This window comes from Hyaena hyaena, unplaced genomic scaffold (genome assembly GCF_003009895.1).
Source record: "Hyaena hyaena isolate Hyena2069 unplaced genomic scaffold, ASM300989v1 scaffold_34, whole genome shotgun sequence".
NCBI classification, from domain to species: Eukaryota; Metazoa; Chordata; class Mammalia; order Carnivora; family Hyaenidae; genus Hyaena; species Hyaena hyaena.
In genome coordinates, this window is record NW_024080665.1 from 1,394,825 (window position 1) to 1,418,800 (window position 23,976).

At 44.3% G+C, this 23,976-nt stretch overlaps 1 protein-coding gene across 6 annotated transcripts in view; it reads right to left on the reverse strand.

The window, feature by feature from the left end:
- Window positions 1-726: 726 nt before the first annotated feature.
- The window catches only part of XRRA1 (X-ray radiation resistance associated 1), a 62,303-nt gene continuing 39,053 nt past the window's right edge, over window positions 727-23,976 (reverse strand). For 2 of the 6 annotated variants that reach the window (XM_039228741.1, XM_039228740.1), the window contains 6 exons: window positions 8,060-8,175; window positions 5,986-6,333; window positions 2,834-3,032; window positions 1,955-2,070; window positions 1,635-1,740; window positions 727-1,212 (listed from right to left, as the gene is read on the reverse strand). In XM_039228741.1, the coding sequence (XP_039084672.1) occupies window positions 959-1,212; window positions 1,635-1,740; window positions 1,955-2,070; window positions 2,834-3,032; window positions 5,986-6,333; window positions 8,060-8,175 (1,139 nt within the window). In that variant the 3' untranslated portion in view covers window positions 727-958. Of the gene's footprint in view, window positions 1,213-1,634; window positions 1,741-1,954; window positions 2,071-2,833; window positions 3,033-5,985; window positions 6,334-8,059; window positions 8,176-8,882; window positions 8,977-19,817; window positions 19,944-23,281; window positions 23,323-23,976 lie in introns of all 6 variants that reach the window. The other 4 variants (XM_039228736.1, XM_039228737.1, XM_039228742.1 and 1 more) reach the window with 4 other exon arrangements.

Sequence of the window (23,976 nt, forward strand, 5' to 3'; positions counted from 1 at the left end):
GACGCCTGCTCCCCAGGTGTGAATTGTAGGTTCCCTCAGGAGAGTAGCCTTAGCAGCAAAAGTTGCTCAGAAGACTAGGTCACACTCAGTCTCCATTCCCAAATGCACATCTCTGGAGTTCAGCACCAGTGGCCTTCACTAGATTCACCTGTGGAGCAAATGGTGACTCCTGGGCCCCACAGGCTGCTGTGGCCAGAACCAGTTTACTTACTGGAGCCCAGGCTGACTTTGCCCAGCCGCAGGATCTGTTTTAGAGCCACAGTGTTTGCATATGGGACTTCAGCTTGTGTCCTGGATGAGAGGACCTTGGGAAACTCCATGTAAGTCCTGCCCTCAGCCTGTCCCAACTTTGTGGCCATGGCCATCTGATAAGGAAATTCCCAACCCTCTTCCCCCTCCTCTCCATGTGCCCTCAAAATTGAAAAAGCTGCCCCATAAAAGAAAAAAAAAAGTACCTCTTCTGGGGCCTGGAGGCCTGTTTTGCCCGCTACCCCAGCAACCACATACACTTTCTTGGCTATGGATGGGTTAGTTAACTTCTCTGAGCCTGAGAGTCCATGCTGCTTCTCGGTTCCATCAACCCCCTTGTTTTTCAGCCCAGTGCCGGCCGCAGCTCTGTTGGACGTGTGTGACTCAGGCAGGTTTCCTAAAGGATGTGTGTGTCAACCGGGTGCTCCTCCAGCACGGCATCCTGGTGATCTACAAAAAAGCACGCGGACTACCTTGCTCTTTGCACCCACTCTTTATTGCTGCTGGGCCAGGTGCCGGGTCCTTTCCGGCCCAGGGAGGGGAGGTCATGACCAGTTCCCCACTCTCTGTGGCCAGTGAGCAAGGCCAAGCCAAGGTCTGAGGCCTGCACCTGGCGCACCCAGCCCCAAGGCACGGTCCAGGGCACGGAGCCCCTCAGGGAGGGTGGGGGGCACAGGCTGGGCAGTGCGCGTGGCCCTGTGCGCAGCCCTTAGCCTTTTGAGTCACTGCCTGTGGGACCCTGGCAGAACTCATCCATGAACTTGAGGAAGTGGCCAAATCTAGGCTGGCCCTCGCTGAGTGCTGGGCGGCCCGGGGGCGGCGCTGTGGCCCTGAACACCTTCCTCAGTGAGCAGTGCACCAGCTGCCTGTAGCGTGCCTGAAACTCCTTCAGCAGGCGCTTGGCCTCCAGGTACTGCTTCTGGTTCATCAGCCTCTGCTTAGTCCGCTGGTGCAGGACAGCTCCTGCAGAGAGAGAAGCCCGAGGGACACCAAAGTTGCTCTGGATCCCACCTAGCCCAAAGCAGTGGAGACTGCGTCCAGAGCCCCTCCCCCCTGCCGACCCCGTCCCAGAGAATGCGACAGTGTGAAAGGAGGATGCTATGGGGACTGAAAATGGCCTCCCCAGCTTGGGGCATTAGGCAGCCAGTGATGTCCCCTCCGGATTATACCTCAAGCCTTAGTTCTGGTCTGTAACGTGCTATGTGACTCCAGGTCAACTCCCTGCCTCACTCCAGACCCCAGTTTCTCCATCTGCACATGGGGAAGGGCCACGGCAGATGCTAAGAGCCCTTCCTGCTCTGACATGTCCATGCCAGCTGCCTCCTACCAGCAGATGAGTAAACCTCTGGCCACTGAGGATGGGGACCGAGTGAGCACAGCTGTACCTAGTGGAGCCTCTGTAATATTCCGGGGATCCCGCATGCGAATGAGGAGGTCATCCAGCAGCTGGGCTCGAGTCTTCCGTGGGGGTGGAATGGGAATCCTCTGGGCCTAACACAAGGTAAGAGGAACCTGTCACCCCAGTCAGGTGCTCTGCCCCTCCTGACCTCACCCCCCTCATACAGATGTAGCAACAAACGGGAGGGTACTTGGGGGCAGTGGGAAAGCACAGCCCTCAGAAGGTCCTGAAGTGACAGCCACGTCTCCACATGGGGGTTCCCAAGGAGCCACTGGCACACCAGCAAGGTGGTGTTTACGCATTTACCCGTTTCTCCTTGGGAATGTAGTGTTTCTGAAGAGTGTCGAGCCTGGGCTTGGAGGAGCGGCACAGCAGTGGGTGCTTCAGCATGTACTGCAGGGCCTGCGTGTTCTTCTGGATTCCTAAGGCAAAAAAGGCGCGCTGGGTCACGGCCCTGCACCTCCACCTATGCCTCCTCCAACTTCTTCATACTCCAGTCTCACAGCAGCCCTGGGTGGAAGGATTGGAGAGGCCCCAAGAACACACTGCTCCATTTCCCCTGATCTGCTGCAGTATCCAGACCTCCATTATCAATTCACTGAATAACTGTCCTCTGTGTGCCCAGATCCTATTGGAAAAGTAGCGCTGGAATGGAGAGAAGGAATGACCCCAAAGTAACCTCAATAAACACAGCAGGTTATGCCACAGGGACTGGCACCCAAGAGAGCACAGCCAAGTGCTAGTTCCTCTGAGAGCACAAATACTGCTAACACATCATTCTGAAATAAGGGGTTCCGAGGGAGCACTACCCCCTTTGCCTCAAGTCACATAGAGAAGATTTTGGATGTTCAGTGTGGGACTCAGCTGGGCTGGAAAGGAACTCAGGAATCTGGCTAGTCTGGGTGTCTGTTCATCAAACCCTTCCTGGAGACACTTCTCCAACCAGAGCAGCTGGGCCTGGACTGGCTAGAATCTCAGAACAGCTGTGGCTCCTCAAAATCCAATGAAGGCCCAGGCCAGGGGTCTTGATATGTAAGGCTCCAAGCAGGATACCCTCAGGGGCCCTTTGACAGTCACTGAGACAGAGGACAGCATCTGGATCTGGAAATGAGGCATTAGCTTTGCCCTGACTTGCTCCAGGCTGAGAAGAAGGGCCCTTTCCCTGGAGCCATTCTCCTCACATACCCTTTGGCTCAATAAAGGCTGGATCAGGCTTGGCTGTCAGCAGCTCCTCGTAGCCACGGTACTTGCTCGGGAGGGAGGCAGTTGGGAGCTTCCTCCAAGCCCTCTTTACCTCTCTAGGGGTTGTGTGGGGTGGCCTTTGCTTTTCCTCCTTCACGGCTGAATCATCCTTCTGGCGGATGGAGGAAGGCAACCCACTTACCTGTGCCCAAAAGAAAAACATACTCATTCATTCATTCCATTAACACATGCAAGCATCAGCTCTGTGCGGATCCCCATGCTGGGCCCTGTCAAGGGCAGGAACCAAGACTGGGGTGAGAGGAGGCAGATACCGAAGCAGGCAATGATCATGCACCTTGGTAAGTGTAGTAGAAGAAGGGAGCACAAAGGTTCTGGGTGAGCCCACAGGAAGCCCTAACCCCATCTGGGGATTGGCTGGGAAGCTCCCTGGCGGAAGAGATGCCTTAACCTGCGCTAAGTCTTGAATAAGCAGGAGAGCCATCCCCAGGCAGGGGGGATGGGAAGGGCTACAGGTGATAGAGAAGACTGTTGTAGGCAAGGAATAGTGGGGGCCGAACCCCACAGATAAGACCCTGCAGGGTGTATTTGGGGGAGTTCCAAATTGGTATTGTTGGGGTTACTGTGACGAGATGGGCAACTGGAACAGTAAGCAGGCCTCATATCAGGAAGGACTTTTAAAAGCCAACCTGAGGCGGTTTGTTTTTTGTATTTTTAAAAAACATTTATTTATTTTGAGAGAACGAGAGAGGGGGCAGAGAATCCAAAGTGGGTTCCATGCTGACAGCAGAGAGCCGATGCGGGGCTAGAAACCATGAACCAGGAGATCATAGCCTGAGCCGAAGTTGGACGCTTAACTGACTGGGTCCACCAGGTGCCCCTTGCTTTTGTTTGTATTTTCTTTATCCTTACTATGGCAAGCCATCAAGGAGTGTGAAGGGGGTGAGGGAACATTGTCTGATCTCCTGTTTTAAGCCTACCCTAATGGTTTTATCAAAAACATATTAGTGAAACCTGTATTTCACATTGGGATGTAGTTAATACCCTTCATTAAAGCTCGTGGCTAAAAAGAAATAGAAAATCTGAACAGACCTGTAAAAGTAGAGACTGAATTAGTAATTGAAACATTTCTCACAAAAAAAGCCAAGGACCAGATGGCCTCACTAGTGAATTCTACCGAACTTTTTTTTTTTAATTAGAGACAGTGATAGAGCGAGCAAGCACACATGAGCAAGGGAGGGACAGAGGGAGAGAGAATCTCAGCTTGGAGCCTGACATAGGGCTCAATCCCATGACCCTGGGATCATGACCTGAGCCAAAATCAAGAACTGGACGATCAACTGACTCAGCCACGAAAGTGCCCCTGTACCAAACATTTAAAGAATTAACACCAATCCTTCACAAACTCTTCCAAAATTTAGGGGAAAGGAGAATACTCCCAGCTCATTCTCTGAGGTCATATTACACCAAAACCAAAACTAAGGACAAACATCAAAAAGGACAATACAGACCAACATTCCTATGAATATAACACAAAATCCTCAAAAAAATACTAGCAACCCCAAAATAATAATATAAATAAAGATAAAAAATATAATATAAAAAAGGATTATATGCCATGATCAAGTGGTATTTACCCCTGGTTTACAAGGGTTAGACAACTGGAAATCAATTAATGTGATTCACCATTTCAACTCATAAAGGAAAAAGCCCACATGATCATTTCAATAAGACACAGAAAAAGCATTTGGTAAAGTCTAACACCCCTTTGTGATTAAAACAACAACAAAAATCGCACTCCAAAAACCAGTAATAGAAAGAAACTTCCTCAATCTGATAAAGGACATTAATGAAAAACAACTAACATCAGAATTAATGGTGAAAGACAGAAAGCTTTCCCCCTTAAGATCAGGAATAAGACATGTCTGTTCTTGCCAGTTATATCCAATACTGCACTGGAGGTCACAGCCTGGGCAATTCGACAAGGGGGGAAATAAAGCCTTTTCAGTCATGGTGACTCACAATTGATTGTCCTACTTCGGCTCTAGGAAGCTCAGAATTGCATTTTGCAATATACCTCTGTTACGAGAGCAGCTGTGCATAATGAGCAGGTTAGAGTGACAGAACTATCCTGGGACTTGAATTTCCTTTCCTGTCTGTATTTTCCTTTCATCCAACTTTCTCGAGTTCATTTAAAAACATTTATTTATACTCTTCTTTGTTCTAAAAGGTTCTGATATAGTTGATAAAGATACTTTTATACTGTATAAATTTGTATGTCACTGTTAGTCATCTGTAGAATAAGAGATGGATGGACAGAGTCAGACATAAATGTATGGATGTACAGCTTGGAAAGATCTGGCAGATTGGACGGGAAAGACTGGAGGTAGGGAGATGAGGAAAGGCAGTGGTACAATAATAAAGATCAAGGAGGCCCTGCAATGCCTCCACCTCATATTTCCCTTTTCCTACAGGTCACCTTTCTGTCGCTCAGACACTGAACCATTCATGGTTTCTGCACGTCATTTTAATTTCTTCCCTCTGTAGCCTGCTTCATGTTGTTTGCTCTGCCCAGAATGCCCTTCCTGCCCATGTCTGCACCTTGTTACTGCCTACTCAGCCTGCAAAGCTCAGCTCATCAGAACCTCTTTCAGGAGCCCTCTTGGTCTGGGCAGAGGATCCCTCTTTCGACCAGGCTCCCAGCCCCTGGGTTTTCCTCAGTCTTGGCACTGACTGAATACATTGTTGCTACAATCCAACCCCCATCAGACTGAGGACATCTCGAGGACCTGCGTCTCAGCAATCTGTATTCCCAGGATTCAGAGACAGCATCAGAAGTGACAGGACTTAAGCAGACAGGCAGAGGCAGCAGCAAGCCCTTCTGAAAAACTAGTCAGAACCATGCCCTAGCCAGACCCCAGATGCTGTCTGTGCCACAGGACCATGACCAGAGGTACCCACTGGAGGCCTTGGCTCAGCGGGTCTCCCAGAAGAGCCTGCAGGTCTTGCCAGGGGTGCTTTCTTATGATTTCCAGACCTGCCCTGTGCTTACATCCAGCTGCCTGCAGCAACCCAGCTACACAAGGGTGGTACAGGAGCCTCTAGGAGCTAGGAATGAGGCAGGGGGATCCAGGTACCTGGGTCAAGAATATGGACTCTGTGCTCTTGGTGTCCTCATCTGACAGCTGCTCCGGGCTGAGGTGGCCAGGTCTGTTGCTCTGGTGGGACGTGGTCTCTTCACTATGCACAGTAGACTCAGAACAGATGGGAGGCAGTGGCACGAAGGGCCGGTGGGACAGGGAAAGGCCCTCCAGGCCCTCAATGGGCATCTCTGGCTCCAGAGGACTGCTTCTGGTGGCGGACAGCTCTTTAGTTGGCTCCGCCTCAGACTCTGGCATCTCCTTTGAGGGAGACTTGATTGGGGGCACGCATAGGTGATGGGGAAGCAGAGGCTGCTTTGGCACCTTTGGAACTTGGGTTTTTACCTGTCATGGGAGAAAGGCTGGATTGTTTTCCTTCCTAATCAGAGTCCCTCCCTCCTGGACCTCACCAGCCTAAGGCCATTTGGTACAGGGATCAGAGGACTGAGTGAGGCTCCTAGAGGGAGGGAGGGAACAAAATCACACTAACTGAGCATCTACAATGTGACCTATACATGATGGATGTTGCTTTATTTACACCTCAAACTACCCAGTAAATAATTATCTTTATTTTATAAAAGAGGAAACTGGGGCTCAGGAAAGAGAGGTAAAATGCCTTATCCAAGGTCACAGAATTATTTGGTGGCTGAGCCTGGACTACCTAATTTCTATCCTGGGCTCTGGGCCTCATTCTTTATCCCTGATCATATCACTCTGGCTCTCGACAGCCTCATTCTTCTGGTCAAGGTTTAACACAGTGTACTTGACTTTCCTCAGGGACTCCTAGGAAAGCCTGTGGGAGATGGTCCTGCACTTTCTGGTAGGCAGCAATACCAGGCCCCTTTAAGGATGCTGGTCCCCATACCTTAAATGAAGTTTCATAAGGCAAGTGTCTCTCGGGGTTCAGAACTAAGGAAATAACTTCCTTCCTATTGAAATTCTCAGCTTCTTTAATTAGCAAAACCCCATCATCTTGGGGGGAGAGGATTTTATACTTAGCATCTGGCTCACCCTACTGGCTGATGGGAACAAGACAGTCCAATCCATATAGGAGGCAAGAAACCAGAGGAATATGATGGAAACCTTTCAAATTTCTGTTTCTGGCTTTTGATTTGGCTCTGGTCTAGGGCTCCAGAATAGAGCTTGGCTGGACAGAGACAGGCTGCAGAGGGCATGGAAAGGGAAAAACTGTATTTAACTTTGGGGACCAGCAATGCACAATCCAGCTTTTAGAACTACAGGAAGGCTAAAGTTCAGGAGGGGAAGCATTTCACAGACATTTCTGCAATCCTTCAGATGAGAAATGGATATGACTTACTTTATGGCATCCCAGAAGGCAAGTCTAAGACCACTGGCTAGGGAGCAGACTGCTCTCAACATAAGGAAATGCTTCCTCAGGCAGAGGCACAAGATGTGTATTCTAGGTTTGGTGCAACCATCCACAACTCCTATAGGTTGCTACTACTTGCACGGATAAGGGCCTGGGGGTTTATAACACTTTTTAAAAAGATTTTATTTTTAAGTAATCTCTACATGCAACTTGGGGCTCAACTCACAACCCTAAGATCAAGAGTCGTATGTTTTACCTACTGAGCCAGCCAGGCACCCCAAAATATATTTTTGTATCTGTTGCTTCATCCAGTCCTCTCAGCAGCTCAGAGAGGCTTGGAGTTGAGAAGCTGAAGCTCAGAGAGTGAAGCCCTTGCCCAAGTTCAGGTGGCTGTGGAAAGTGATGAAGCCAGGTTCATCCCTGGGTCTTCAGACTGATTTCTCCCACACTTCTCCACAGCAACTTCTCAGGGCCTCAGTTTCTCTGTAAAAGTAGAGGGGTAGGACTCCATGGCGTTCACAGCTTCTCCCTACTCTGACACCTGGGTCCCTGTGACTGTTTTGTCCCTTCTAGACGTGTCTGTATGTAACAGACATGGAAAGGAAAAGACAATGCCACTACTACAGACCTAAGGGAAGGAATCCATGAGTGGGAAAAGGTTCTCCTGCCCCAAGTCAATTTGCATGCATTAAAATAGGCTCCACTTCTTCTGGGCTTGGTGGTCCTGCCCTGGAAACTTACCTTCCACAAGTCCTTCCGAGGCATTAAAATATGATGCTTAGCCTTTACTACCTTCTTTCGAATCAAGTGGATTCCCAGGCGCTCCTGGAGGAAGCTTTTCAGCAGTGGAGGGACCCCTGGAGCCATGATGGGGAAGTGAGATTACTATTAGTGGAAATTTACTGGGGGCTTATTATGTGTCCAGCACTGTTCAAACTGCTGGACATGTATTAACTTACTTCATTTTCAGACCAACCACAGGAGTAGGTACCTATGTTACTCCCATTCAATACGTGAGGAAACCCTAGGCACAGACAGGTTAAGAAATTTGCCCAAATAACAAGTATAGTGCAAAGCAAAGATGAGAACTCTGCTGGTGTCACTCCAGGACCCAGGATTCTAAAGTGCCAACAGGATGCAGCCATTAATACAGCACCCACTGTACCCAGGATGCCCTGGGTGGGGAGGGCCCTGTACCCCTCCCCAACTGGGAAGTAGGAAATGAGGTCACAGCAGACCTGCTCTACAAAGCAGGGTGTCACTTAAAGACCTCATGTAGGATCTAGATAATTCTGTATTCCATTCCCAGCTCTGCCTCTTCTTGCTGTGGGACTTTGATTAGATCATGAACCTCCCAGGTCCTCAGCTTCCTTCACTGTGCACAGGGATGGTGATGACTGCCTCACAGGGCTGCTGTAAGCTGGTACAGAGCAGGTGCTAAGCAGTATCTGTGGTTCTCTCTATCACCAAAGGGCCCAGGGCTGGGCATCAGTGAGGTGGGGCTAAGGGTGCCCACACTGCCCCTGGGCACCGGGACAGGGGTACAATCTTGTGGGCACCATACCTCGTGTATGGGCCACCAGAGGGTTGTTATGAAAGATGAGCTCGCAGAGAGATGGGAAGAGAGCTACTGGCAGGAGGGCATCTTCCTTCGCGATCTGTAAGGAATGCGGGGAAAAGCTCAGGTCAACGCTGCCCTGCCTCTGCCCAGGTGCTACCGGGCCCCACAATAACACTGTAGGGCTGCATGTTTGCTAGGGCTGAGGTGGTTAGTGATGCTGCTGTGCTCACATTCAGTGCCGGGCAGCCTCTGTCTTTGCAATGCAACCTGCTCACATCCAGAGGACCCTGCCCTTCCTGTCTGAAATTCCACATCATGATTTCTTGTTTGAAAGTTCAGAACTATTTTTCCTTCTCCACACTGGAAATGTAGCCCAGACCAAGTAATGAAGACGTTAGTGATAAAACAGTAACAAACACATGTAACACTTGTCTCAGAAGGACTCTGGAAGCCTGGCAGGGCATTGACTCTGACTTCAGTATACAATCTGACACTTCACCTTCCTCAGTGCAACCTCTACACACCTCACTCTGTCGACGGCATTCCTGATGGTGTCTTTCATTAAGGCTTGTCCTGGGCACTGATCTGGGAAGGGATGGGGGTAGGCAGTCAGGGGGACCCATTCATCTAAAGGATAAGCAGAGCCAGTAAGGACGACCTCAAGGCTTCCTGTGGTCCAGAGGCTGCTCTATCCCCATGAGGCCAACCTCTGAAGAGCAAAAAAATGCCCAACCTTTGTTGAGCAGAGTGGCTGGAATATCCTCAAGGAGGGTGTCTATTAGCAATAGAACAGTATCAGAGGGGCCAAGAGTGGGGCAGTAGCCTTTCAGATGCCTGGGCATCTAGGGTCAGACTCAGGACCTAAGGAAAACAGTAAGGCCTATGAGCTGTGAGAGAGAGAGGGTTTGGCTTCCTCTGGAACCCTACTGGATAGCATCAGATGCCCAATGAGCAGTTAACTTATTTGTTCTTTCATTTGTGGTCATCAATTAATAAATATTACCGAACGCCTCCATGTGCCAAGCACTGGGCAGGAAATGAGCAAAATGGCTAGAATTCCTGCTCCTGAGGGAGCACTGCCTGGTGGGAAACATGCACTGAAGAAGTAGTAACACGAAGGAGGATAGTTCTGCAGCTGTGATTAGTACCACAAGGGAGGGTGTGTGAAGTCCTTGGGTGATTGGGTCTAATACGGGAGATAAGGAAGGCTTCCCTGAGATCCAAAGTATGAGGAGGGGGAAATTTGTGAGTGCAGTGGGGGACAGACTGTACAGCACAGAATCCTCTGTGTTAACCAAAACTGTTTCCTCTACTTTCTGGACACACAGCTAGACTGTCTTCTAGCCTCCCAGGCAGCTAGATGTGGTCAAAGGACTCCATTCTAGCTGATGCAACCTGGATGGAACGGATAATTTCTGGGAATAGCCCATTTGAAACCTCCTATGTGATCCTCTACATTTCTCATTCCCCTCCTCTGCTCAGCCATCTATCCACCAGATACAAAGGAGCCAATGAAATCCTCTTAAGGCCCTATGGGATGACAGAGCCACAGCCAGAAGGAACCTGGGTCTCTGAAAGATCATGTGAGAGGCCACCAGCCCATCTGGAATACCTACAATGGATTTTATGAAAGCAAGAAATAGACTTTTACTGTGTGAAATCATTGAGAATTTAAAGTTTGTGGCAGCAACTCATAGTACATGCTCTACCTAATGCAAAGAGGAAATGCTCCACACGGAGCGCAATGTGTGAAAGGCCTCACAGCAAGAAGGAAAGTCTGTTGGAGGGATGTAAAAAAGGCCAGTGTGATTAACAGCAGAGAGAAAATGAGGCTGAACATGCAAATAGGGGTCAGATAAAAGCTAGAAAGATCTTAGTCCCTGGGAACCTAATATGTGGATTTTCAGAAATATGAGGACCTAAATATGACAAGACTTGCTAACAGATGAGATATGCAAGGTGAGGGAGGGATGTAAAGGAGAGAGGAATATCAAGGATGACAGTCAGATTTTGGCTTGAGTAAGCTGCATGCATGATGGAGCTATTCTCCAAGATACGGGACAACGGAAGAAACTCAAATTTGAGGCTCGTTAATTCACTTGGATATGTGTACTACGAAGGTACCTTTCAGACCTCCTAGGAGAGATTCAGGTAGGCAGTGGAGACCCTGGTTTAGAGCACACAGGAGGGGTCTATACTGGAACTATAAATTTGTGAGCCACTATTCATGGGCCAGTGGGTATGTGAAGCCATCCCTAGGGAGAGAATACAGAGTGAGAAAAAGAGAAGGGACAAGGAGCAGGCCTTGAGCAACTCTAACATTTGGTCATCTAGATCAGGACTTGGCAAACCTTTTCTATCAAGGACCAGAGAGTAAACGTTTTAGGCTTTACAGACCATAATATGTCTACTGCAACTACTCAACCATGCTGTTGTAGCACAAAAACAGCCAGAGACAATTCATGAATAAGTGTTGGAGCTCTTTTCCAATAAAACTTTAGTAATAGACTATAAAATTTGAATTTCATACAATTTTAATATGTCAAGAAGTCTTTTGATTTTTTTTCAACCATTTAAAAATATAAGAATCAGTCTTAGGTTGAAGGCTGTACAAAAACCAAGGTCAGCAGATAAAGCCTGTAGACCAAATCTGTCCCTCCTCCTTTCTATTTAATAAAGTTTCATCAGAACACTTCATGTTCCTTGAAAAAAGGATAGAAGACAGCAAAGAATCTATTGCTGCAGAGCTCAAAGACCTAAGAAATAGTCACGATGAATTAAGAAACACTGTAAATAAGATGCAAAATAAACTAGATGCAATGACAGCAAGGATAGAAGAAACAGAGGAGAGAGTAGGTGAAATAGAAGATAAAATTATGGAAAATGATGAAGCTGAAAAAAAAGGAAATTATTGGACCATGAGGGGAGAATCAGAGACCTAAGTGATTCAATGAAATGAAATAATATCCATATCATAGGAGTTCCAGAAGAAGAAGAAGAAAGGGGCAGAAGGTTTATTTGAACAAATTATAGCTAAGAACTTCCCTAATCTGGGGAAGGAAACAGGCATCCAAGTCCAAGAGATACAGAAAACTCCCTTCAAAATCAACAAAAACAGGTCAATACCATGACATATCATAGTGAAACTAATAAAATACAAAGATAAAGAGAGAATTCTTTATCTTTGCTGAAAGCAGCTAGGGACAAATGGGCCTTAACCTACAAGAGTAGACACATAAGGGTAGTAGCAGACCTGCCCACTGAAACTTAGCAGGCCAGAAGGGAGTGGGAGAAAATATTCAGTGCTCTGAATAGGAAAAATATGCAGCCAAGAATCCTTTATCCAGGAAGGCTGTCATTCAGAAAAGAAGGAAACATAAAAGCTTTTCCAGACAAACAAAAACTAAAGGAGTTTGTGACCACTAAACCAGCCTTGCAGGAGATCCTAAGGGGTACTCTGTAAGTGGAAAGCAGCAAAGACTACAAAGGACCAGAGACATTATCACAAGCATGACCTACAGATAACATAATGACACTAAATCCATATCTTTCAATTAATCACTCTGAATGTAAATGGACTAAATGCCCCAATCAAAAGACATAGGGTATCAAAATGGATAAAACAAAACAAAACAAACAAGATCCATCTATATGCTGCCCACAAGAGACTCATTTTAGACCTGAGGACACCTGCAGATTGAAAGTGAGGGGATGGAGAACCATCTATCATGCTACTGGACAGCAAAAGAAAGCCAGAGTAGCCACACTTATGTCAGACAAGCTAGATTTTAAAACAAAGACTGTAACAAGAGATGAATAAGGGCATTATATCATAATTAAGGGGGATATCCATCAAGAAGAGCTAACAATTGTAAATGTTTATGCCCCCATCATGAAAAACCCAAATATATACATCAATTAATCACAAACATAAGTAAATGTATAGGTAGTAATACCATGATTGTAGGGGATTTTAATGCTCCATTTACAGAAATGGACAGATCATGCACTTGGGAAATCAATAAGGAAACAATAACTCTGAATGACACATTGGACCAGATGGACTTAACAGATATAGTCAGAACTTTTCATCCAAAAGCAGGAGAATACACATTCTTCTTGAGTGTGTGTAGATTACATACTGGGTCACAAACATCCCTCAACAAATAAAAAAGGACTGAGATCATACCATGCATATTTTCAGATCATAACACTATGAAACTTGAAATCAACCGTAAGGAAAATTTGGAAAGCCCTCAAATACATGGAGGTTAAAGAGCATCCTACTAAAGAATGAATGGGTCAACCAGGAAATTAAAGAAGACATTTAAAAATATATGGAAGCGAATGAAAATGAAAACATGATGGACCAAACCCTTTGGAATGCAGCAAAGGCAGTTCTAAGAGGAAAATACATTGCAATTCAGGCCTATCTCAAGAAGCAAGAATCCAAATACACAATCCAATCTTACACCTAAAGGAACTAGAATAGAAAAGAGCAGCAAAAATGCTCAAAACCATCAGAAGAGAAATAATAAAGATTAAAGCAGAACTATAAAATATAGAATTTAAAAAAAAAGATCAGTGAATCCAAGAGTTGTTTTTTTGAAAGAATAAGCAAAATTGAAAAACCCGTAGCCAGACTTCTCAAAAAGAAAAGAGAGGATACAGATAAAATCACGAATGAAAGAGGAAAGATCGCAATCAACACCAGAGAAATACAATTATTAGAGAATATTATGAAAAATTATATGCCAACAAATTTGACAATCTGGAAGAAATGGACAAATTCCTAGACACCCACACACTACCAAAACTCAAAAGGGAAGAAACAGAAAATTTGAAGAGGCCTATAACCAGCAAAGAAATGGAATGGGATGGCTTCCCAGGGGAATTTTACCAGACATTTAAAGCAGAGTTAAAACCTACACTTCTCAAGGTGTTCTAAAAAATAAAAACAGAAGGAAAGCTTTCAGAATCATTCTATGTAGCCAGCCTTACCTTGATTCCCAAACCAGACAAAGACCCCACTAAAAAGGAGAATTACAGGCCAACATCCCTGATGAACATGGATGTAAAAATTCATAACAAGATACTAGCAAATCAAATTCAACAGTAAATTAAAAGAGTTATTCACCATGATCAAATGGGATTCATTCCTGGGCTGCAGGGCTGGTTTAATATTTGCAAATCAATGTGATACATCACATTAACAGAAGAAAGGATAAGAACCATATGATCCTGTCAACAGACGCAGAAAAAGGGTTTGACAAAATACAGCATCATTTCGTAACAAAAACCCTCAAGAAAGTTGGGATAAGAGGAACATAACATCATAAAAGACATATATTAAAGGCCCACAGCTAATACCAACCTCAATGGGGAAAAACTGAGAGCCTTCCCTCTGAGATCAGGAATATGACAAGGATGTCCACTCTCCCCACTGTTGTTTAACATAGTGTGGGATGCCCTTAGCAATCAGACAACACAAAGAAATAAAAGGCATCCAAACTGGCAAAGAATAAGTCAAATTTTCACTCTTTGCAGATGACATGATACTCTACATGGAAAACCTGAAAAGACTCCATCAAAAAACTGGTTCAACTGGTGTATGAATTCAGCAAAGATGCAGGATATAAAATCAATGCACAGAAATTGGTTGCATTCCTATATACCAATAATGAAGCAACAGAAAGAGAAATCAAGGAATTGGTCCCATTTACAATTGCTCCAAAATACACGAAATACTTAGGAATAATCCTAACCAGAGGTACAAGATCTGTATGTTGAAAACTACAGAAAGCTTATGAAAGAAATTGAAGAAGAAATAAAGAAATGGAAAAACATTCCATGCTCATGGATTGGAAGAACAAATATTGTTAAAATGTCAATACTACCCAAAGGAATCTACACATTCAGTGCAATCCCAACCAAATAGCACCAGCATTCTTCACAGAGCTAGAACAATCCTAAAATCTGTATGGAACTAGAAAAGACCCTGAATAGCCAGAGTTATGAATGTTGAAAAAGATAACCAAAGCAGCAGGCCTCACAATCCCAGACTTTAGCTTGTATTACAAAGCTAATCTGTAATCATCAAGACAGTGTGGTACTGGCACAAAAACAGACACAAAAATCAATGGAATAGAATTGAGAATCCAGAAATGGACTCACAAATATATTGCCAACTAATCTTTGACAAAGCAGGAAAGAGTATCCAATGGAAAAAGCACAGTCTCTTTAGCAAATGGTGCTGGGAGAACTGGAAAGCAACATGCAGAAAAATAAACCTGGACCACTTTCTTTCACCATACACAAAAATTGATTCAAAATAGATGAAAGACCTAAACGTGAGACAGGGACCCAACAAAATCCTACAGGAGAAAACAGGCAACAACCTCTTTGACTTTGGCTGCAGCAACTTCTTACCTGACATGTCTCCAGAGGCAAGGGAAACAAAAGCAAAAATTAACTATAAAAAGCTTCTGTATGGTAAAGGAAACAGCCAACAAAACTAAAAGGCAACTGATGAAATGGGAGAAGATAGTTGCAAATTACATATTTGATAAAGGGTTAGTACCCAAAATCTACTTACCAAACTCAATACCCAAAAAACAAATAAGCCAGGGAAGAAATGGGCAGAAGACATGACTAGACACTTTTCCAAAGAAGACATCCAAATGGCTAACAGACACATGAAAAGATGCTCAACATCACTCATTATCAGGAAAATACAAATCAAAACCACACTGAGATACCACCTCACGCCGGTCAGAATAGCTAAAATGAACAACTCAGGAAACAACAGATACTGGTGAGGATGTGGAGAAAGGGGAACCATCTTGCACTGTTGGTGGGAATGAAACTGGTGCAGCCACTCTGGAAAAACAGTGTGGAGGTTCCTCAAAAAATTAAATATAGAACTACCTTATGGCCCAGTAACAGCACTACTAGGAATTTATCCAAAGGATACAGGAGTGCTGATTTGTAGGGGTGCATGTATCCCAATATTTACAGCAGCACTATCACCAATAGCCAAATTATTGCGAGAGCCCAAATGTCCAGTGATGATGAATGGATAAAGAAGATGTGTTTTATACACACACACACACATACATATATACATACAATGGAATGTGATGAAAAAGAATGAAATCTTGCCATTTACAACAACATGGATGGCACTGGAGAGTATTATGCTAAGTCAGAGAAAGATATCATATGATATCAATCATATGTGGAATCTGAGAAACTTAACAGATAACCAGAGGGGAAGAGAAGGAAAAAATAAGATACAAACAGAGAGGGAGGTAAACTATAACAGATTCTTAAACTCAGAAAACAAACAAATTTTAGGATAGTTTATTCTAGCTTTGAGAAGAATGCTGGTGCCATTTTGATTGGGATTGCATTGAATGTGTAGACTGCTTTGGGTAGTAATGACATTTTAACAATATTTACTCTTCCGATTCATGAGCATGGAATGTTTTTCCATTTCTTTGTGTCTTCTTCAATTTTTTTCATAAGCTTTCTATAGTTTTCATCATACAGATCTTTTATATCTCGTTAGGTTTATTCCTAGGTATTTTAGGGTTTTTTGTGCAAGTGTGAATGGGACCAGTTTCCTGATTTTCTGTTGCTTCATTATTGGTGTACAAAAATACAACCAATTTCTGTACAATGATTTTGTACCCTGCAACTTTGCTGAATTCATGAATCAGTTCTAGTAAGCTTCTGGTGGAGTCTGTTGAATTTTCTGTGTAGAGCATCATATCGTCTGCGAAAAGTGAAAGTTTGACTACTTCTTTGCCAATTCTGATGCCTTTTATTTCCTTTTGTTGTCTGATTGCTGATGCTAGGACTTCCGGCACTATGTTAAACAACAGTGGTGAGAGTGGACATCCCTGTCGTGTTCCTGATCTCAGGGGGAAAACTCTCAGTTTTTCCCCATTAAGGATGATATTAGCTGAGGGCTTCTCATAAATGGCTTTTATGATGTTTAAGTAAGTTCCTTCTATCCTGACTTTCTCGAGGGTCTTTATTAAGAAGGTTGCTGTATTTTGTCAAATGCTAAGAAAAATATAATTTAAAAACTCAAGTGAGCACGTAGAAAATGTACGTATGTATTGCTCCTCTCCTAACAAGAAAAAAGACAGAATAGCCTGTAACATCATAATTTTCTTGCATCTACCAGAGAGCTAAGGTCTCAGGGCAATCATGAGGCCTGAAACCTAAGGAAAGACAGGCACCTCCAAGGAGAGATGGGACACAGACTGGCTCACATGTGGCAGAACACGGGAGGGAGATATGGCAGGTGCTGTACAAGCAATTAGGAAGAAATTGGCTCAACATTTTAAAGCCCTGCTAAAAGCTAAGTGTGGGCTAGAGTAGGAGAACTCCTGGGAGTTACAGACAGAAAGAGAATTCATGGCTGCTTGTATGCAAAGGATGACCCAGGGAGTGAGACTGGAGAGAGCTGTTCCTGGTGTGTGGGCCTGGAGGAGGAGAGCGGCTGCCATGGTCAGAAAGGCAAGAAGCCTTGCCAACCCTCTGCCTTTTGAACAAAGGCTGTAGTTTCTGAGGAAGGTCAGAAAACCCTGTTGGGTTTCTGTAGCCCAGGGTCCTACATCTGAGGGCAGGGAAAAAATTAAAAACCGCTGCTCTGGGGTTGAAGCAGGAAACTAACCTCGGCCCATTTCCTGAGAGGTCTCCGACTACTTGCGGGGGGTTGGATTGCTGAGAAGGTCCATCCCACAGACACAGGAACCCAGCGCCCACTAAGACTGGGATTGGACCCTCCACTTGGCTCTCTACCACCAGAAGAGCAAGCACTAAGTAACCAGCAAAAGCAGTCTTGTGCTGGGTGAGAGGAACACAAGTGTGGAGATAATCCATGTGAAGTGTAGGAATCCGGGGAAGGGTGTGAGCTGAGGACAGAAGAGCAATACAGAGAAAAATGCTCTGGCCTCCCAGCAAGACCCAACTATCTGCTGTCCCAAAGAAATGGGCTGGAAGTACAACCTCTATAAAGAGGTTGAAAGTAAAAGGATAGAAAGAGACTATGCAAATAGCAAGCATAAGAAAGCTGTGTATCTATGTTAAAGTCAGACGAAACAGATATCAAGACAAGAAATTTTGTTCAAGGAACAGGGAGACAAGTCATAATAATAATAAAAGGATCGACACATCAGGTAGTGATAAAAATTCTAAATATTTATGTATGTGATAGTAAAACTTCAAAATACATTAAGCAAAAACTGACAGAATTAAAGGAAAAAACAAACAGATCCACAATCATGACTAGAGATTTTAACATGCTGTTCTCAATAACTGATAGGAAAGAGAAACAATAGTACAGAAATGATCTCAGTGATACTACCAACCACCTTAACATAATTAATATTTATAGAACACTATCCTCCCCAAAGTGCAGAATACATGTTTTTTTCTAAATACACAGAGAACATTCACCAAGATAGCATATAGGGTAGGATATACAACAAATTTCCATAGATGTCAGAAGAATGAAATCTTGCAGGTTATGTTATCTGACCACAATACAATTAAATTAGAAATAATAAATATGAGACATCTAGAAGACATCCATATATTTGGAATTAAGCATCTCACTCATCTAAACAACCCATGGGTAAAAAATGAAACCAAAACAAAAACTGAAAAAGTTTAACAAAATGAAAATAAAAACACAAATTACAATTTGTAGGATGCAGCTAAAACAAGTGCTTAGAGAAGTTTATGGCTTTACATGCTTATATTAAAAAGGAAAAGGTCTAGATCAATGATCTAAAATTACACCATACAGGAAACAAGAAAGAGGAGCAAACTAAATTCATGTGAATAGGACAGAAATCAAGTTATGAGCAGAAATTAATGAAATGGGAAAAGAAATAAGTAGAGAAATCCAGTGAAACCAGCAGCTAGTTTATTTTTTTAAGTCAATAAAAGGGATAGCTTCTAACTATTTTGAATCAATAAAAGACACAAATGACCAATTTCAAGAATGAAAAAGGGATTCATAATACATCTATGGTCCACTGATTTTTGACAAGTGTGAGAAGACTATTCAATGGGGAAAGAATAGTCTTTTTGATAAATGGTGCTGAGGAAACTACATATTCACTTACAAAAGAATGAGGTTTGACCTCTGTATCTCACACCACATATCAAGATTAACTCAAAATGAATCAAAGACCTGAATGTCAAAGCTGAAATTATAAAACTCTTAGGAAGAAAACACTTGAAGAATTTGGCTGTACCAACTGCTTGCCTTAGAAGGAATGTAAGCAGAGTACCTTCAAAGTTACCTACACTTCAGACTTGAGTAGAGCTTAGTTGGTGGGGTTTACAGAAATCAAACAGAACATGGATACTGAAAAATATGTTAACATAAAACATGTAGGAGATAATGTTAAATGTGTCCCTTGGACTTTACATCTGCTCTTCCTATAAGCTAGAACATTTCTCACTTCACTCTTCTCTCACACTTCACGTCATTAAATTGATTAAGCAGCATTCTCTCAAGAATCTTCCCCGATCCCAAATATTAGGTTAGACTACCCACCATATACTTCATAGCACTGCGAATTTCTTCTTAACACTACGCATGCTTATACTGACACTATTTGTGCTGTATCAGTCTTCCCTATGGGTGATAAGCAACCCAATCTTTCTTTGCACAGATATATCCCTAGTATCTAGCATAGAGCTGGCACATGGTAAGTAGTAAATAAACATCCGCGACTGAATGGATGGACTTCTGCCTTGGCCGACACTCTCCACTTCTCCCACCCTGAGAATTCCTGAGCCAACATATCTGTAATGCAGGGAATTGTAAGGCTGGCCTTCAGACCAGAGCAGATTGCATCCCATCCTCCCATCTGTGCCCCTGAGGAAATAGGCAGAGAAGCAGAGAGTCACCTTGTTGTAGGCCAGGCTAAGGTACCTCAGCTCTGGAAAGGGCGGGACCAGCGTCTGGTTCCTGGCCTTCAGTGACTTCACGGGAAGAATTTCAAATATGGGAGGAAGTGCACATACCTTGGTTTCCTTGGAAGGAAAAAAAGCTCTATGTCAAAGTGTCCCAATGATAGGAAGCTGAATGCTGCCAAGACATTCTAGAGAGGTTTGGCCAAAAGATGCATCTAGGGTCACAGCAGGAGATGTTACCAAGAGCCCAGAGTTCTGGCTCCAAGTTCTCTGAGGTCACATAATGAGCTAATTCTCTGATACCCAAAGTTCCAGTTTCAAGTTCTATGAGGCCAAATGACAATATAGCAGTGGTATAGGCATTAAAGGTTTTTTGCCTCCACCTCACACTCTCTGCCCTATAGTAGCTTATTCTGACATGGCCCTTCTCTACATGGCCTTCTCTACAGTTGGGCTAAAATTTCTGCAAATAGCAAAAGGGCAGGTGCTTGCATTATTTTTTTTTTTAATTTTTAAATGTTCATTTATTTTTGAGAGTGACACACACACACAAAGAGAGTGAACAGGGCAGAGACAGAGAGAGAGGGAGACAGAGAATCCAAAGCAGGCTCCAGGCTCTGGGCTGTCAGCACAGAGCCGGACACAGGGCTTGAACCCACGAACCATGAGATCATGACCTGAGCTAAAGTCGGATACTCAACCAACTGAGCTACCCAGGCACCCCGATATTTTAAAGACTTTTCCTAGAGGGAAGATGGAGAGAATTAACCTGATGGGCTAGCTCACATCCTACCATGGAGGCTCTTCCTTCCAGGATAAATCAATAGCTAAGTCCTGGATGACTTCAAGCAAGCCTCCGGGCCTGGATGTGGCCTGGTGCATCTGGGTCACTTGCAGATATATGGTTTTTCAGTACAACCCAGCCTGCCTCAGGATCGACATGTTTCATTACGTAGAAAATGGAAGTTACTGGATTAACCATGCCTAACTAGGTTCACTCACTGATTCCTTAAGTTAGATGGGACCAAAGGAAACGACAGGGTAGACGCTGGGCTAGTAACTGGGTTTAAGTGAACTAGATTCTGTTCCAAGCTCCATTAATCGCTGTGTAATCTTGAGCAAGTCACTTAAATTTTACTTTTTCATTCAGTGAACATTAGCAGAGCATCTACTTAGGGTCAAGTATTTTGTGCCCTCCTAAGCTCCAACTTGTACAGCAATATGAGTGGGACAGGGGAATCACAGGTTGAGAGCAAAACAAAAACCAGTGATAGGACTTGGGAATTTCTAGGACTCTTCTCTCCAGGTGATCCAAATGGAATCTGCCAGAGTGGAAAGTGGTAGTGGTTTGGTAAGGCAGTCTCTTCCACTGTGCAATTTCCTACCTGGAGCAAGGCTGGTGAGCTGAAGGGGCAAGTTAGACTGCAGCACAGAAAAGAATGAGCCAGACAGTGAGGCTCAGGGGTATCTACCACTTCCAGGAGCTGACAAGTGTCCTGACCTAAGGGCATGACTGGCCCTGTGGAATATGCACAGGTCTTTTATAGAAAGAGGCCACTACAAGTCTCAACCATCTAACACACACTCTACGTTCTCAGATGCCAGACAGTTGGGATCTGAGCACTGAACAACCAACCTACTGATTATCTTTGACTTTTGTGGTAGACTGTTTAATGGCCACAAGCCCCTCTATGCCATATGTATGCCCTTCCCCTTCGGCAGTGTGAGCTTGGTGCTTCTCTCACTCAGAAGTGGAATCTCTATCTCTACACCCGTGAAACTAGACTGGCTGTTATACAATGAAGAATTTGTCTTGTCTTTGTCCCAGGTTCTTAGCACTGAGTTTCCAAAACTTTTGGAACTTCCTGAGTTGTAGGAATGTCTTTGTTATTCATGAGCCCTGGGATCACACAAGTTTATGCTCGTGAGATGACTCAGGATGGGGGCTGAAAGACAACCATGCATGTGTTTAGAAGGTTGGGGTTTTGAGCCAGCCTGACCTCTGTGGAGGGTAGGAGGGGGCTAGAGATTAAGTTCAATCATGTGGCCAATGTTTCAATCAGTCATGCCTGTGTAATGAAACTCCAATAAAAGCTCTAGACACTGAGGCTTGAGTGAGCTTCCTGACTGGTGAACACATCAGATGTGCTGGGAGGGGGACACACCCTGATTCCACAATGAGAGGGCACAGAAACTGTGCATCTGGGACCCTCCCAGACCTCACATTATGTGTCTTTTCATTTGCTGGTCCTGGTTTGTAACTTTTATAGTAAAACTGTAATCATAAAGATGGTGCTTTCCTGAGTTCTAAGAGCTATTCTAGTAAATTATTGAACTTGTGAAGGCTGTGGGAACTCTAGAATTTGTAGCCAATTTGTTATTAGTGTGGATAGCTCAGGGACCCCCAAACTTGCAGCTAGCACCTGAAGTAAGGGCAGCCTGGTTGGGGATAGTGCCCTTAACTTCTGGGGTCTGTGCTACCTCCAAACAGCTAGAGTCAGAACTGTACTGCACTATCATACCTATGACTTGCTTTGACCAACAGAATGTGGCACAAGTGCCGCTGTTTGAATTTCAGAGCCTTGCAATTCACCCTCACTCTCTTGGAACCCGTAGGCCACCATGTTGTAAAGAGGTGTACATAATACTTCATGTAGATGCCAAGCCATACCAGCTGTCCATGAAACTAGGCCCCAGCGAACCAATTAGCTGCATGAATGAGCCCTGGAAAAACCAGCAGAACCACCTAACCAGCCCAAATAATTGTGAGAAGTAATAAACTGCTATTGTTTGAAGTCAGTAATTGTTGGGTTGGTTTGTTATGTGGCAATTGTTAATTGATATAATTTCTCACCCAGTTTTATCTGTGGGGAGGGAGTATACTGAGCTGCTCCTCAAGGATGCAGATTACCTAAATGTATAGTTGTAGTTCTTATTGTAAGTGCATCCATCAATATTTTTGTGCATCAGTCCTCATGAGCTTGGTTAGTAGTTGTCTAACACTGAGAGAAAAACCAACTTTCTATCCAGAAGAAAATCAAGCATCTACACCAAGGATTAGACCCCAGATGGTAGTATATTTGGCAAGGATCAGTCTAGTTTTGGGGGGCTTTTACTAGGAAGCCACAATGCTTCATCTTGGTGGCAGCCACATTTCAATGCCAGCTTGACCACTTGAGACCCCAACCATTACTAGTGTACACATCTGAGAACAGTGAAAATGAGCTTGTGGGCTGTGTGAGGTCAGGGACTGGACTGTCTACTCCGCCACTGTGTGTTTACAGACTAACAAGCAGAGTGCCAGGCACACAGTAAGTACTCAGTAAATACCTGTTCACTGAACAGGCTTCTTCAGGGTGATATATAAAAATGCTTCTCATGGCTTCATTAGCTTACTTTTACTTATTTAAATTAATGCTTTAACTCAAGGGCACAAACATAAAACAGCCAGTTCCTACCTCAGAGGTTGAAAATCCAGGGTAAGATGAGAACACAACCTCTGAAACAAAAAAGAAACAGAACAGAGGTTGGTGAGAGCATGGATTGCCCACAGAGAGGCTGGGGTCTGGGTCTCCCATCCATTGTGTACAGTAGCCCCCGCTACCTGAGGGATTCTCACTGGTCTGCACCTCTAATGCTAATTGAGAAGAGGAGCTGGCTGTGATGCCTGTCAGGTAGTGAGCTGCACTTAGAATAGAATCCAAACTCCTTGGCCAGGCCTGAGGTCCTGCCTGATCTGGCTCCTGTCTACTTCTCCAGTCTTATCTCCTGATATCTTGTCCCTCACTCACTATATTTTAGCCACGTTGATCTTCTTTCTGACTTTTCAACATGTGGGAGCTCTTTTAGCCTCAATACTATTGGGCAGGTGGTCAGTACTGATCAGAAGGCAACCCAACTGAGTTAGAAGAAAGAAATGTATATAAATGATATTGTCAAAGGATTTGAAAATACTGTGTTATGTTAGTAGAAATAGAATATATTAAGACAGTGAATCTGGAAGAGATACTAAAAATAACCAGCAGCACAGTAGTAAGGAAAAGACTATGGAATCATTTCATTCTTGGCACCATCAGAATGAGATGAGCCAATAAACATCTGAGTTCAACCATAAATCTAAGCATCTTCTTGGACTGGATCCTGGGCAGGCACT